The 15,923-nt window shown below is 55.4% G+C and overlaps 1 protein-coding gene across 1 annotated transcript; it reads left to right on the top strand.

Annotated features, from left to right (window-relative positions):
* Window positions 1–8,944: 8,944 nt before the first annotated feature.
* Window positions 8,945–12,529, top strand: LOC101556731 (uncharacterized). Its single transcript, XM_055136671.1, has 2 exons — window positions 8,945–9,931; window positions 10,163–12,529. Exons 1-2 carry the CDS (start codon window positions 8,945–8,947, stop codon window positions 12,527–12,529), a joined length of 3,354 nt encoding a protein of 1,117 aa, XP_054992646.1.
* The last annotated feature ends 3,394 nt before the right edge of the window (window positions 12,530–15,923 follow it).

Here is a 15,923-nt window from a genome sequence, read left to right as displayed (position 1 = left end):
AGGAGCCCATATGGGATGCCAGGGATTGAATTCAGGCTGGTTGCATGCAAGGGAAACCCCTACCTGCTGTACTATCACTCTGGCCCCCTACTTGTTGTACTATGATTCTGACCTCAAGGATTCCTGGCAGCAACAGGTGTTGCCTTGGAGAAGCCACTGGGTCCAGGCAGCATCACATCCCAGTATAGCATTGCAAGGAATGGCCCCTATGTATTACTTGGAAGGTCCCCTATGTATTACATGGAAGGTCCCCAAAATGAAAAAATAAAGTAATTTTGTCACTCTATTTTATGTACTATCCTCTTTGCTATTGTGGTGATGCAGTGCTTAGTCACGATGTTCATTGTGACGTGCCTGGGTGTGGTGCTCTCATTTGGCTGTGGCACATCTGAGACAGCACATGCCATTGCAATGCTGGGGTCTCCAAGAGCAGAGGCATCTTGCTCAGTGCACCTGGGCAGCATCGCGGATTGAATTTGCAGCCTCACATTTGGAAGGAAGGTGCCTTTTTCTGGTGAGCCATCTCTGAGACCCTGAGAGGGTGACATTTTTGCTGGCACTTGGTCAGGTGTGAAGTGAGCCAGAAACAGAGTCAGGGAAAGAGTTTGGTACAGAGCGGGGCAGCATATCACAGACTCTGAGGCTAGAAAAGGGCTATGGGTCAGCAAGGCAGTGCCAGAGAAGGATGGACAGGGTTCCTATCCCGATGATAGGGACCCAGGGACTTTGGGATGGAATCCAGAGGGGTGGGTTGACTTGCCTTGGTTTGTACCAGCTAGAGGGTTCTCCCACTGTCCAGCCCTAGTCCCTCTGCAAGCTCCCTGCTCCACCTGCAGCACCCTATTTGCACATACTCACATGCACTCATGTGCAAGTGCACACAAACACAAACATGCATGCAATCATGCACACTCCTGCACACACAATCATTCATACACATTCATGCACATGTAGTCAGGGCATAGAGACTTGCCCTCCTCTTCCTGAGTGCTGCCAGCTCTGAGATGAGCCAGCATCTCAAAGGCCGCTGTTCTACGTTTTCAAGGCACCAGCTTAGAGGTGCCGACTGTGGGGCTATTTATACTCGTCAAGGCCACTGTACAATAGCCCCTGGAGAGGGAGAACAGCTCCTCCTTATGCTCCCCGCCCCTGCACCTTGATGCTGTGGGGCTGCTGGGTCACGGCTGTGTGGATGGCGGGTTTCAGGGGATCTAGGCCCAGGATACACATCAGGATGACATCTTGCTTTGGAGCCCATTGCTTCTATCCTGCCAGTTGGGAGATCCCCAGGACCCTCCCCAGTAACCAACTCCTTGCTTGGTCACACACAGAACCTGGGTTTAGGGCCAGCCAAGTGAGCGGCTCCCTGGAGCCAGAGCTGCCCACTTCTCTCCCAGATTACTGCTGTCACTTCAGGATAGGCCCAGCGGGGGGCCCTAAGACTCCTGAGGACAAGGAGGTAAAGTGTGAAAGGGCCTCTCTGGCTCAAGCACAGGACTGTAAGAATGGGGTACTGGTGGGGTACAGAGACTACTCTGCATTTCTACTACTTGTGCTGTCCACTCAGTGTAGCACAGAGGTGTCGCCTGGCATGCTCAGCCAGAGGCCCATTATGTGTGCAGAGGGGAGATGGGGGATAGGGAAGTTGTGTCACCTGGAGGGTAGGAGAGAGGAGGGTAGAATATGCTGGAGGACCTCATAACTCACCAGTTGAAAGGATCGTTTTCATTCTAACTCAGTCTTTTTTATTTGATTTTTTTTAGTGCTGGCGACTCACCCCAGGGACCTCAGGCTGCCAGTTAATGCTCTACTGCTAAACCACTCCCCAGCCCCAACTTGCAGTCCTTAGGCCCTAACTTCACCCTGGTGATCTCTGGTCCCCTCAGGGCTCTAAGCTAGTGTGGGGAGTGAGGAGAAAACCTAGTGGCTCCTCTGAAGTTGGACTAAGGCTTCTTCCCCAGAGCCGCTGATGCTCATGGATCACCAGCTCATGTGATGCTCAGGGGTTACTCCTGGCTCTGCACTCAGAAATCATTCCTGGCTGTGCTCAGGGGACCATATGGGATGCTGGGGATCAAATTTGGGTTGGCGGCACGCAAAGCAAACGCCTTGCCTACTGTACTATGGCTCCAGCCCCGGCCCCAGACTTTGAAAGAAATAATCAGAGGCCTGGTGGTGGGGGTCACCCCATTTCAAATGCTGGGAGCTTCCCGGAAGAGTGACCTCACCTGTCACTTCTCTAGGTGCTGCCTGTGGCACCCCAGGCCCACCTCTGGTGCTAGTTCACAGATGAGTATTTCCCTAAAGGAGCAGGACTCCCCAGTGCTGGGGTGTGGTGAGGTACAGTCGTGGGGATGTGGCTGGAGTATCCATTGCTCACAGAAGCTGGGGCTGCAACCCTGGCACATATTCTGCCTGGGAGAGTGGTAGCAGCCTTGAGCCTCTGTCCAGGCAGCTCTGACGAAAACCTCTTATTCCCTGCTGGGCTGGAGAGCTGAGCTGGGAAACTGCAGAGCCACGAGCCACTTCACTCAGAGCCTCCCTGAACATGTGAGAGTCAGAGGCGGGGCTGCGGGTGAAGCAATAGGGGTGACTCAGTGAAGCCCCCCCTACCGTGCACGCTGGGGGTCAGCTGAACCTCTCCTCCCCCCTCCACACTTTCAGGGTTTCTGCCAGTTGGTTTTTGTTAGTTATGGGGACCATACCCACCAGTACCCCAGGGTCACCAGGACCCCTTGCTCTGGGTCATGCCATGATGGGAATGGATCTCAGAGCCTCATACCTGCGACCATGGATACTACCATTTAAGCCACATTATTGTGGTGTTTTGTTTTGGGCCTGCACCTGAGTGCTCAAGGCTTACTCCTGAATCTGCATTTGCAGATCACTCCTGGTGGGCCTCAGGGTCCCCTACAGGATATTGGCAACCAAACTTGGGTCACCATGTGCAAGGCAAGCACCATCCCCACTGTGCTCTCTCCTGGGGTTTCTAGGGTTTCTGACTCAGTGAGTGTAAACGCAGGCTGCCCTGAGCAGCTGTGGCAGCCCCCAGGGTGGGAGGCTTATTTCCTCAAGCCTCAGGAAGGTGACCTGGAGCCTGGCCTTCACCTGCTCCTCCTGCCCGGCATGCTGTCCTCGCTCTAAATCAGCAAGTGCCCAGTGGGCTGCAGATCAAAGCCTCCTGACCAGCTCAGTCCAGAGGTATGTCATCTGGAGCCTTGTCCCTCTCAGACGCCCTCAGAACCACTCCTTCTCCCGACCTCCATTCCAGCACAGCCTGTGAGGAAGGCTCTGCCTGATGCCCTGCAGGCATCACTCTCTTCTACTGGCACCCTCTGAGCAGCTCTGGCCCTGGATGCAAGACACTGAGGCCCAGGAGAGGCTGTCGAACTGCCCCTCAGGAGGGCAACACTTCTCCTGCTCTGATAAGGGACCAGGACCATCTCCTGCCCTGTGGCTACCTGTTCCCCTAAACATGTGCTCCAGCCTCTGCTAGCCCTGAGGGAGAAACACCTAATGGCCCTGGTGACCTGCCTGCTGGGAAGTGGCAGGAGCCAGAGGTATTTGACCCTCATGGGGTCTCCTGGCTGCTTTGTAGGCACTCAAGGCTGGGCTCCTGGGAGTTTCTCAGTGATGGGAGCAGGCACACTGCTGACTCCCTGGGTCTCTACACGGCAGAGGTGGCAGGAGATGCTGGGGAGGGGGCATTCATATTCTCTCCTCTCTGCCCCCTTTAATAATATTGCTTTAGCCGCTTCCTCTGCACTTGTGCCACTTGTGTGGCTAGCCTTGGCCAGGCCCTTGAGATGTGTGACTGATCTGGGAAGGCCGGGAACTCGAAGCAGCTGGTGACCAAGATCATGGGATTCATCCAGCTTTGAAGCCAGCACTTTCTCCCTCGGAGCCTATATCCTACTTGGGAAGTTTCAGCTCAGACCCAGGAACCTTTGGGCCCCCAAATAGGTCATCTCCACTCGGCTCCAGTGCTCTGTGGTAGCAAGCAGGGCTGCAACCCAGTGCTGGTCCAAGGTCATTTCCCCAAGCTAGGAAGCCCCTCTTCAAAGGGGGTGCAGCCATCAGCCTTCCCTGGTCACCCCAAGTATTCTTCCAATTGTCCCTACTCCACCTGGGGCCCAGATCTCTCTCCTCACAACTCTTTGCGGGGGCCAGAGGTCTCCTGTTGCGGGGCGTGAAGTCATGTGTGCTCCCACTTGTGCTTCCTTTGCCCTCCCCTGCACCAGTTCCCAGAACGGGGGTAGGAGGCTGCTCCCAGGGAAGGTGGGGAGCTCGGTTCGGCCCCTCAGCTGCGGGCAGCAGGCAGGGAGGCTGAGCTGGTGCCCTCCCTCCAGGCTGCTGCGGCTAGCCATCTTTCACGCCGAGTTACGTAAGCTTGAGTCAATTGGAGCTCGGAGCGGTTCATTGTGGGCTATTTTTAAGCTGTAACACATCACAGCAGAGGGGTCACCGCACCAGGCTTGCAGGGAAGGTTGTTTAAACATCTGTTATTTAAATTTCCCTGGGCCTTACAGCTTAAAAACCACATCCCTCGGTAGGCTTGGCTTCTTGTCTTGCACATCCCCAATGAGAAGGGGGTGGTACCCCTCACACCCTGCCCCAGACTCCCCTAGGACTAGCTGCCCCGACTGTCTCCCTTTGGAGGCAGGCAGCAGGAGGTGTCAACTTCTTCAGGACAGGGTGCTACCTTGCTGTAACGGGGGCACCCTGGCCACGAGAGACTTGAGGAGCAGGAGTTAGGGCTCGCTGCTCACATGACTAGCTCCAGGAAGGGTGGGAAGCGGGTGGGTGGGTGGTGGTGGTGGTAGTGAATAGAGTGAGACAGAGCTGGGTGATGCACAGTGGCCTTCCCCTTTAGGGGGTCTCAGTCCTTCTTCAGTACCCACCAAAGCTTGATCCACATGGTCCTGGCAGCTTTTCCAGAAGCCACTTTGGCCTGCACTGTTCTCTCCCAGAACACAGACAGAGATGCTCTGGGAGAACATCTGCAGCCTCCAGGGCAGACGATGGGCTGATGCATGAGCCCCTGGGCAGCAGGCAGGTTGAACCTCTGGGAAAATGGGGCTTGCTTCCCTCCTAACATTAGCAAGTAAGGTTGACTGTGCTGGGAGCCCTTCCTTCTGAGCCCCAGTGTTTGGGGTTGTCTTAAGTCTTGCCAGGACTGGAAACACACAGGATCAGGATATGAAGAGCTGCCGCAAAGAACATAATGTAGGGGCTGGAGCAATAGCACAGCGGGTAGGGCGTTTGCCTTGCACGCGGCCGACCCGGGTTCAATTCCCAGCATCCCATATGGTCCCCTGAGCACTGCCAGGAGTAATTCCTGAGTGCAGAGCCAGGAGTAACCCCTGTGCATCGCCAGGTGTGACCCAAAAAGAAAAGAAAAAAAAAGAACATAATGTAGTGGGAAATTGGCTTATTTGGGCTGGGGGGGAGGAGGCACACCTGGCGATGCTCAGGGGTTACTCCTGACACCGCACTCAGGAATTACTCCTGGTGGTGCTCAGGGTCCACATAGGATGGGATGGCACCTGGGTTAGCTGAGTGCAAGGCAAAAACACCCTATCTGCTGTACTATCACTCCAGAAATTGGCCTGTGTTGGAAAAAGGAGCCTTCTGTGTCTTTCCCCTGGATGCCCATCCTACCACCCTCCCCCCTATCCTCACGGCCTGCTAGGGGAAGGGTCAAGTCTGACCACACATGGCTTTCTAGCACTCTAGGTGTTACTGTCCCCATCTCCTGAACTGACCTCCCAGGGGACTGGGGTCTTTCTACTGGGCTTGCCCAGAGGGGACTAGGTGAGGTGAGAAGGGAAGCCAGGCCTGGACCTGACCTCCCAGAGGAGATGCCCTATGGCTCACCCTCAGACTGAACTTACTGAACCTTCTTGGCCCCTTCAGCAGGGACTGCCCTCAGCCTGGGGAATGGGCTCAGACTGGGGGAGGGGCTCTCTGGTTGCCATGACAACATGTTGGCCCTCCTCACTTTCCAGAATCAGAAATAGAATTGGATGCCCTTCTTCCTGGTGAGAAACTATTTAAAAACACGTGGGGGGAGGGGTACAGGGACCATGTCTCTGTCCAATCCCTGGGGTTTGGGAAGAGGGGGCTCTTTCTCCTTAGCACCCCTTTCCTCAGCTGAATGAGATGAAGTGAGCTTTGGCCAGCCAAGAATGTTGTACAAAGGACTCGGCCAGGTCGCACAGCGGGTGGTTTGCACTAGGTAACCCCAGGTGTCTGGGAGGGCACTGGCTTAGGAGTCCCAGAAAGAAAATGTGCTCTCCGCAGGGCTAAGGCAGCTCTCAGCTCCTGGGAGGAGCAGGCGGAGGGGCCAGCTTGGGTGGGAGTTGTGGCTGCAGCACGTCCAAGGGGCTATTGCCTCCCACCCAGCATGGGCCTGGCACCCAGCAGTGGCCCCACAGGCACCTGACAACCACACTTGAGGTCCCCATGATCAGCTACATCGGCTGAATTCTCTCACTTCTTTGTGCCTCTATTTGCTCATTTGTGACATAAAGCTGACAGTGCCCGTTGCCTCTGATTGCTGAGGTGTAGGGCTCTATGTGCAGGGCTCGTCCCCATACAGAAAGGCCCCTTCTGCACAACGAGTTGGAGGTCACTCCTCGGGACACTGGCCTGGTGGTGTTGGCCTGACGGTTGTGTGCCCTGGCCCAGGGATGTTGTGACTTAGGGACCCAGGGGTGCAGGGGACCACCCAGTGGGCTACAGGGCTACACCCAGTGCTGCTCAGGGGGGCCATGCAGTGCCAGAAATCTAAGTCAGGGTCTCATGTCTCCCAAGCACTCCCAGCTCCAGGGCTGTTTGCTTCTGGGGGTGGCAGCGGGGGGCGGGGAGGAACCATTTGCCTTTTCTGGGCTTCTTCAGGGCTCGCACCTTTCAGCCAGCTCTGTTCTTTTCTCCCAGGATATCACATGGCAGAAATTCACAAAGGACACCCCCCACACACACCCAATGAGCCTTACATCTCATTTGTGGGGGAGGGAGATGGCTCAGTGGTCAGAGGTAGGGGACTCTGGCGGAGGCCCCTCTGTGCCTCCCTGTGCTCCCAGAAGCAGTCCCCATCTAGTCTGTGCAGGCAGAAGAGGTTCTGAGCTGCCTCTCTGAGGTAGAGGGAAAAAAAAAAACAAAGCCCAGTTTGCTGAGAGATTAATGAAGTTAATAGTGTTCAAATGCATGTGTTGCAAGCACACATGCGCAGGCGAGATCTGTGGACTCTGGGGTAGGGGGGAGCAGCTCCTCCTTGGTGTCCAGTGCTCTCTGGCCCCATTCTTAACAGAGGGCAGCAGCATCGGGGAGGGGAGGCCCCGGGGGCCTGTGCCAGGGCTGACTCAGGCTTTGCCTAGACCCGACCCAGGAAGGTGCAGACACAGCGCTCGCCTTGGTCCCCGGTCACATCGCTTCACACCCCTTGGCCAACTGTAAGCACTATTTTTAACCTCTGTGAAAACACGCTGCTTCCAAGGATAAGCCTACAGCTGCATTCTCCACAGACCTGTTTACCGGGTGGGAACACTGAGGCCTGAAGGGACACAGCCCTGGAGGACTGAGGGAGAAGGCCCCTCTTTCAGGGTCTGAAAGATGTCAGCCTTCAGCCTCCACTTATGTTCACAACCTACAGACTCAGTCCTGAGGCTACAGGCAGGCCCCCTCATTGCCCCTTGGGCCTGTCCTTATGCCTAGGGGGCATGTCTGGCTCTGGGCCAGTGGTCCAGGCAAGCCCCACTCCTCACTGACCTGTTGTTTTGGGGGCCACACCCTGTGATGCTCAGAGGTTACTCCTGGCTCTGTACTCAGAAATCACTCCTGGCAGTGCTTGGGCGATTATCAGGGATGTGGAGGATCAAACCCAGGTCTGCCAAGAGCAAGGCAAGCACCCTTTATCACTGTATCTATCTGACCCTTTATCCCTGCCCTGTTTGCCCATCTGAGAAATACCCACCAGATCTCTGAGCTTACATTTTCTACACGCCATCCCTGTATCCGGTCCTTCATCCTACTTGTCCTCACTCTATACTCAGCTGTGCCCACTGTGTACCCACACGTGTAGCCACCACATCCCCACCCTGTAGCCAGCTCTGTTTTTATGGGGTGTGAAGCCCTGCCTGTAATGGACACGTGGCTGGCCTAGCCCTATATCCAGAGCCCTGCCCCCCTTCTGGCCAAGGTGAAGTTAACAGTGTGATAAGAGCTAGAACATTCTGCCTTGAGGATTCTGAATAGAGTCCCCCCACCCCCCACCTCTGTGGGATACTGGCCCTGGGCTTCAAGGACATGTGGCTCTGAGGAGGGGGCTCTGTGAGGCACAGGCAGAGGAGAACCATCTGGAGCAGCAAAGACTGCCAAGGAGTTGCTGTCCCTAGAGTGGGAGCCGGGAACATGGGGGAGGGGAGCGTGCGTCTGAGCATGGGCCCCTCATCCTTCCAGGACTGAGGAGTAAAGGGACTCTAGCTCCCAAATGCCCTCATGCCACATACCTGGAATGTCATTTGTGGGTCACAGCTTGCTTGAGTATCAAGCTAACACATGGGAAATGAAAAGAGCCGATGTGACATCAGCAGGAGATGGGGAGCCCAGAGACTCTCAAAGTATCTTCCCGGCACTGTTCTTCCTTGGCCTTACACTGCTCCACTTCCAAGATGTTGGGTGCTGCCCCATCCACTCACATGAGCCCCATAATGGTCACCTGGCTGGTAAGGGATGAGAAGGTTGGTAGATATGACCTGGGTCCCTGGACCTCTCTGTCTCCCAAGATTCCCTGAGTAGGCCCCCATTCCTCAAGGGGGTGGGGCCCCTAGTTTCTCACTCTGTCACCCTCCCCCTAGGTCATTGAGGGCTGTGATGTGTGGGGTCACCATGGCAATTAAGTGGGGGCAGGGCGCCTACGGCGCCTAGGGCATGGAGCAGGACTATGGAGACCACGAGGAAGGTGGGGGACCCTGATCCATCGTGCCCCCGGGGCTACCCCTCAGTTAGCATCCAGCAGCTGAGGGGTGGCCTTGCAGAGTCTCAGGGACAATGGATAAGCTCAGGATCCAAGTTCTTCAAGCAGGGGTTGCCATTGTTCACCGAGGCTGTCACTGACGGGGCCTGTGGCTCAGCCGCCCAGGCCCAGGCTCCTCACTCCACTCAGCAGTCACTCCGGGACCTCGCTGAGGTTAGTTCCCAGGCTGGCTATAAGCAGGACTACTTGGATGCCCTGAGAGTCTTCTCCACTAGCCAGTTCACAAGCCCCATCGGGGGCACCATTACGCATAGCATCATGGAGAGCGAGACCCTGACCTTCCCCGTGTACAAGTACAGTGATCCTACCAGTAACATGGCCCAGAAAAGATCATACCGCTCCCGGCTCCAGGAGCTTGTTGCAGGACAGAGCAAGATTCCAGCTAAAGTCTTGTTAGGCTGTGGCAGAGGGTCATTCAGCACTGCTCAGACACCTGCCCTGGGCAGCAGGAAGAGCCGGTGGCCATCTGGTTTCCCTCCAGGGGAGGACTCAGCTGTAGACCAAGAGTCTCTTCCAGCTAAAGCCCGAGATGAGGACCAAGCCAAGGGCCCAGACCTGGTTCAGCCTCCTTCAACTCAGGCAGATACTCCAGCTCCAGAGAAAATCCCGCCAGTGGCAGTTAATCCTGATACCTCTAATATTGACCACAAGACTAATACCATCACTCAGGCATCATGGTCCCAAGATTGCCAGGACAATTGTGACAGCCACTGGGAATCTTCCAAAGCAGTCACAGCTGGCCAGAACAATTCCTATCCTAGGGAAGAGCCTCCTCCACCACCACCCGATCAAGGAAAGCAAGCCCAGGATTCACACTCAGACACTGCCCTGGACCCTGCCAAGGCCAACGGAAGCCAGGTGTTACCCACGCAGCCTGGGAAGCCAGTGGAGAAGGTTGGTCCCTCTACAACCACTAGCCCAATATCAGGGTCAGAACACCCAAGCAGACATGAGATGGAGAGGGGTAGCAAGGTTAGCAGCTCTCTGCCAGAGCCACAGCCCCTCACTCCTGGTGACAATACCCGCTCCCCTGTGCAACAGCCCAGCCTCCACCAGCGCCTTGGGAAGCCTCCTGGAAAAGCTATGCAAGGTCCCGCTTCCAGAGCCCCCTCCTGCCTGCTCCAGAATGCTGTGGAAGACCAGGTATTGGTGTTTGACATGGCCACGGGCAATACCAGGATGGGGCTGCTGTGCCATGACCCTATGGGCTCACGGGCAGTGCTGGTGGGCCTGGTCCCCAACTACCCAGCCAATGATGCTCATGAAACTGTGCTGCCTGAGCAGACAATGCCTGTGCCCACCTTCTCCCCTAAAACCAGTCACTCTAACTTTTGGTCCAACTCGCCCACAAAGAACCCCATGTCCTCCAGCCTCACAACTGGCAGTTATCCAGAGGTGGTCCTCAACATAGAGGAAAAGGAGGCCCCTCAACCTGGATCACCCCAGAGGGGTAGGATGTTCAGGGGTCCTGTTTCAATGGAGGTGCCCCTCCAGTTTGGAGAGAGGTTACAAGATCCTGGCTGGTCTAAACCTGATGCTGATAGAAATGAAGCCAATCACGCCACCTGGATGCTGGATCCCTCCAGGACGCAGGGCCCCCCTGGGGTCCCCACCAAGTTGATGAGCTCAGAGCGGCCCCCTGAGTCTGCTACATCCACCCAAATCGAGGACAGAATCAGCTATGCACAGAAGGAGGGTGTTCCTGCTCCACCTGACAATCCCCAGGCGGAAGGGGCGGGGCATGCCCCCGTTGATGCTAACCCCCTACCTGTGGAACCGTACCCCCAAGCAGAGAAGTCTCTTCTGGCCACACAGTCCCCTCCAAGTCACCAGCTTCCTGCTGTGGAGCAGCCTCCCTTCAACAACCAGTCCCACTTTCTGTCTTTGGACTCTCTTCCTGGAGCCCCTCTAGACCAGCAGCAAAAGCTCACTGGGGAGCCTCCCTCACCCCAGGAGCCCTCTGCTCTCCATGAGTCTACCCTTTCAAAAGCACCTTACACCACTGGGGAGAGTGTCCAGGCCCCTTCTCTGCACCAGGAAAGTGAGATCAAGGAACCATTCGACCATGGGGGCGCCCTGAGGGTCACATCAACCTCGGAGGAGGCCAGAGAAAAGGGGTCTCTCAATGACATTCAAAACTCCAAACCAGACAGGGTCCCCTGGAAACCTGGCAACTCTGCCGTGGTGCAGAAGGAAGCCCCCTCTCAGTTTACACTCCCCGCATATAGCCTTAGCTGCAAGGTTTTGCCCATGACCACAGTGGGCACTAACTCCCAGAACTCCCGGTTCAAGCTGACAGCTGAGGATGTCACACACTCCTCCACGGTGTCACACCTCGGCCTGCTCCGTGGGACCTGCTATGAGGTGGTATCACCCACAAGCGTGGTGCCAGTGCACACCCCAGTGCTCTGCCACCAGTCAGCGAGTCCCTACCAGGACATGGCAGCTGTGGTGATCGACACAGGCTCCGGCTTCACCAAATGTGGACTGGCTGGAGAGGACCATGTCCTCAGTGTGGTGTCCTCATGCATCCAGCTGCTGCAGCAGCCGGCCCAGGGCCAGCCCAGGTATGTGGTGCCCGAAAACGGAAAGGGCTCCTACTCGGTGCTGAACCGAGGTGTGGTCTCCGACTGGGATGCCCTGGAGGTTCTGTGGCAACACTTGTTCTACTGTCGACTGGGCATGCGGCCCGAGGAGCTGGCTGTGCTTGTGGCTGACTCGCCCATCTCCCCACGCACCAACCGAGAGAAGGTGGCTGAGATCCTCTTTGAGCGCTTCCACGTGCCCGCCATGCAGACTGTGCATCAGGCCCTGCTGGCGCTCTATGCTTATGGGAGAACCACCGGACTGGTGCTGGGCAGTGGCCACGGAACCTCCTACGTGGCACCCATCCTCACTGGAGACCTGGCCCCAATGGATACTTACCGGTTGGATGTGGCTGGTTGTGACCTCACTGACTACCTGGCTCAGCTGTTGCTAGCAAGTGGCCAATCACTGCCCGGGACAGAGCTGGTCAACCAGATTAAAGAAGCCTGCTGCTATGTAGCCATGAATATGGCAGCTGAGTGGTCTCGCACCGAAGGCCAGGCCCAGGTAAACTTTGTGCTTCCAGATAAGCAGGTCATCAAGGTGGGCTCTGAGCGCTTCTCTTGCACAGAGGCCCTCTTTCAGCCCCATCTGCTAGGGCTCAACCAGCCTGGACTCCCACAATTAGCGCTCCTAAGCATTAGCAGGCTGGAGGCCAAGCAACAGGAGCAGCTGCTGGCCAATGTGGTGCTGGAAGGTGGCACCACGCTGGTGAGAGGCTTTCCTGAGCGTGTGCAGCGGGAGCTGAGCCCCCGTGCTACAGTGCTCGGCTCTCCTCACCGTGCTGTTGCTGCTTGGCTTGGAGGCTCCATCATGGCCTCCCGGGAGGCTTTCCAGAGCCTCTGGCTCAGCCGCCGTGAGTATGAGGAGGAGGGCCCCTGGGCTATCTACAAGTACCAATTGTGAGCACATAAAAGTTCTGGTTCTGCTTGCTTTGAGCATCGTGGCTTGTTTGAGACACAGGGTGGTGCAGGGCAGAACAGGGCATGCGGTCAGGGATGGGGGCCCTATACACTCCTGAGCATAAGGCAGCTACCCTTCCCTTTCCAGGGAGCCCCTTAATCTCTTGGCTGGCATTGGCTCTAGTCTAGCCTGACCTTTACTGCACCCCAAGGGCAACCACAGAGAGTGGCTGCTGTGGGTTTTGCCCCGTTGCCCTGGTGACAAGTGCAATTACCCTTGATTGCCAGCTGGTTGCCATGGTAATTTCAAACATAATGTAATAACCCACACAGCCTAGAATGAGTCATGAAGGGGGAGCAGCCCCCTCCCCTAGCTCCAAAGGAAAAGATTGCTTGCCCTCCCCCTTCTTGGGCCCTCAATGGGGGGCTGAGTCCCACAACTTGGGTAATAACCCAGCAATTCCAAAGATGATTGGGGGCCTGAAGGACTTCTTGCCTCCAAGGGAGGGTCCTTGTCAGTTTCTTGGGGAACAGACCTCGTGATGTCAGTACCTCCTAAAGTCTGTGCCTTGGTTGGAGCTCTGACTTGTTGGACAACGAGGTTGTGAGGGTACTGGAGTGAGGGCCCTTGGTTGTCTGGGCAGGGCTTCAGCATGGGTGGGAGTAAAAGTGAAGGGAAGAAAAGAATTAGACCCTGGGTGGGAGGTACCTATGGAGCTGGGTGAGCAAGATGTGGCCTGCTTTGTAGGCGCTGACACAGAGATGCTCAGGTCCTCCTCTCTGACTGTATAATTGGTTATAGTCAGAGCTATAACCCTGGCCTCCCTTTTCCTTCTCAGCCTCCTGACCTAGACAACCCCTAGCCAGAGGGTGTCGAGGCTACGGGCCTCTTCAGGAGATCCTCACAGACACTAATAGGCAGTGTCAATGTCCACTACTCTGGTCTTGTTTCAACTACCCTGTGCTTAAGGGCCACTGCCATGTGCCATCTGTGGCCAGGTGGGTGTCTGGAAGCCATGGCCCTTGCTTGACTTCATCTTCCCAGTGTCGTTCCTTCCTTCCTTGAAGGCAACTAGAAGTTGAAGCTGAAACATTAAAATGAATCCTACTCTAACTCCCTGCTGGGGGCTGCAGAACAAGTTGCCCCAGGTTACCCCCACAGAGACCTGAGAGTTAGAGGCTGCCGCAGGTGGAGAGTCTAGAAATAGCCAATGATCTAGGGCCGTCACGGTCTCTGTACCCCGTTCCCTCTCACCCCTGCACACACACAGTCCAGTCTCCTGCTCTCATACCCCAACTGAGCCTTTACAGTTCTGTGTATGGCATGAAGGAAATCGTGGCTTCAGGGAGCAGCCACAGTATCTATATGTACATGCAAGCAAACATGCCTAGATGCACGCAGAATGCAGATACTGTGCCCCTGGACACCTCTGCACACTCTGTTGTTGCCATCTCCTTCAGCATAAGAGCCCACACGAGCGCGTGCGTGCGTGTGTGCGTGCGCGCACACACGTGCACACCCATCCTGCCACGTGCTCTTACCCACAGGCACATGGAACGTGCACAGGACCAAGAAGAGGTGCAGCAGCAGCAGCAGGGCTCTGGCAAACCGCCTCTCCCTTGCTGCTCGGTCCCCATTCCAGCTCCGCCTCGGCCCTCAAGCCTGGACTGTCATGAACTTCAGTAACGACAGAAAATATGACATGTGTGGGATCAGAGTCTCATCAGTCACTGGCACCATATAATCAGAGAATCATCTTTTTTTTCCCACCTTTTTTTGGGGTGTATTGGGCCACACCCTGTGGTGCTCAGGGGTAACTCCTGGTTCTGAACTCGAATTACTCCTGGCAGTGCTCAGGGGACCATGTTGGATGACAGGCATTGAATTCTGGGCTGGCCATATGTAAGACAAGCAATTTTTCTGCTGTACTATTGCTCAAGCCCCAGAGTATCATATATATATATATATATATATATATATATATATATATATATATATTTTGTTTGTTTTTTTGTTTGTGTTTTGGCTTTTTGGGTCACAACAAGTGATGCTCAGGGGATACTCCTGGCTCTGCACTCAGGAATTACTCCTGGTGGTGCTTCAGGGACCATATGGGATGCCAGGGATCAAACTCAGTCAGCTGCATGCAAAACAAATGCCCTACGTGCTGTACTATTGCTTTTGCCCAAAGTATCATCGTTTTAAGGACTGACAGACTACTGAAAGGGCTGAGAGCCACACCATTCTTGGTTGTTTTATTTTGTTTTTTGCTTTGTTTTGGACCACTCCAGGAATCACTCCTGGAGAGCTCGGTGGGATCGTTTAGGGTGTCTGGAATCAAACTGGATCAGCGGCACGCAAAGCAAACACCTTACCCACTGTACTATATCTTTTTTTTTTTTCTTTTTTGGGTCATACCTGGCGACACTCAGGGGTTACTCCTGGCTCTGCACTCAGGAATTACTCCTGGCAGTGCTCGGGGGACCACATGGGATGCTGGGAATCAAACCCAGGTCAGCCACGTGCAAGGCAAACGCCTTACCCGCTGTGCTATTGCTCCAGCCCCCTCATTTTCTTTTAACCTCCCAAGCAGTGCCTGATGGTTCAGTGCTCAGGCCCAGTGATGTGGTGCTGCTCAGGCCTCCAGTGCTCCTAGGGTGCTCAGGGGGCCATGTAGTGCCAGAAACTGAATGCAGGCCTGAGCGCCGCAAGGCAAGTGTCCCAGCTCTTTGAACAATCCCCTTGTGCCCATTCAATCGTTCTTTAGATATGAAGTGAGACACAGGCTCTGCTCTGCAGATACTTTGCCTAACAGGAGACCCCTATCCAGCAGTTGGTTTAGGATCATGACTGAGAATACCCAGAGTCCAAAGAGCGGAGAGGTGGCACCAATTTGGCCCATAAAAGGCAACCCAAAGCCAGGAAAGGAGGGGAAGGATGCCTTGACGCCCCCTCTGGAGGAAGGCACGGAGGGGCCTTGTTTGAACAAGCATTTCCCAGGTGAGTTTGCCAGCTGCAGCGCCAGGCTGTTCACGTGAGCAGTCATTCCTGACAGCAGCTGTGGAAGCTGCAGGGAGATTCTCAGCGAAGGAATAACCCTGCCCTTGATGGAAAAGTTTCACTGGGAGGGTCGGGTAGGGTGGGGCCCACATCTGGGCCCTGAGAAGTTGAAGTTGGGCCTTCAGACACTAGCCTTAAGGTGGTCCTCAAGACTTGTAACACAGGTAAGTCTAACATTAGGTCCACAAGCCTCCCTGATGAGACAATGAGAGTTCTGCTTCAAAGCTTCTTGCCAGTTCTTTGTCAGGGGATAAGGCAGGTGGACGGCCTCGGGGCTCTGTTTCTCTCGGACCTCCACAGCTCACTGAGGAGGAGGCTGCTGGGAGTGTTTTGAGGA

The sequence above is a fragment of the Sorex araneus genome, chromosome 4 (assembly GCF_027595985.1).
Source record: "Sorex araneus isolate mSorAra2 chromosome 4, mSorAra2.pri, whole genome shotgun sequence".
NCBI lineage: Eukaryota > Metazoa > Chordata > Mammalia > Eulipotyphla > Soricidae > Sorex > Sorex araneus.
The sequence above is the reverse complement of the archived record's forward strand: the minus strand, read 5'-3'. Positions and strand labels throughout refer to the sequence as shown.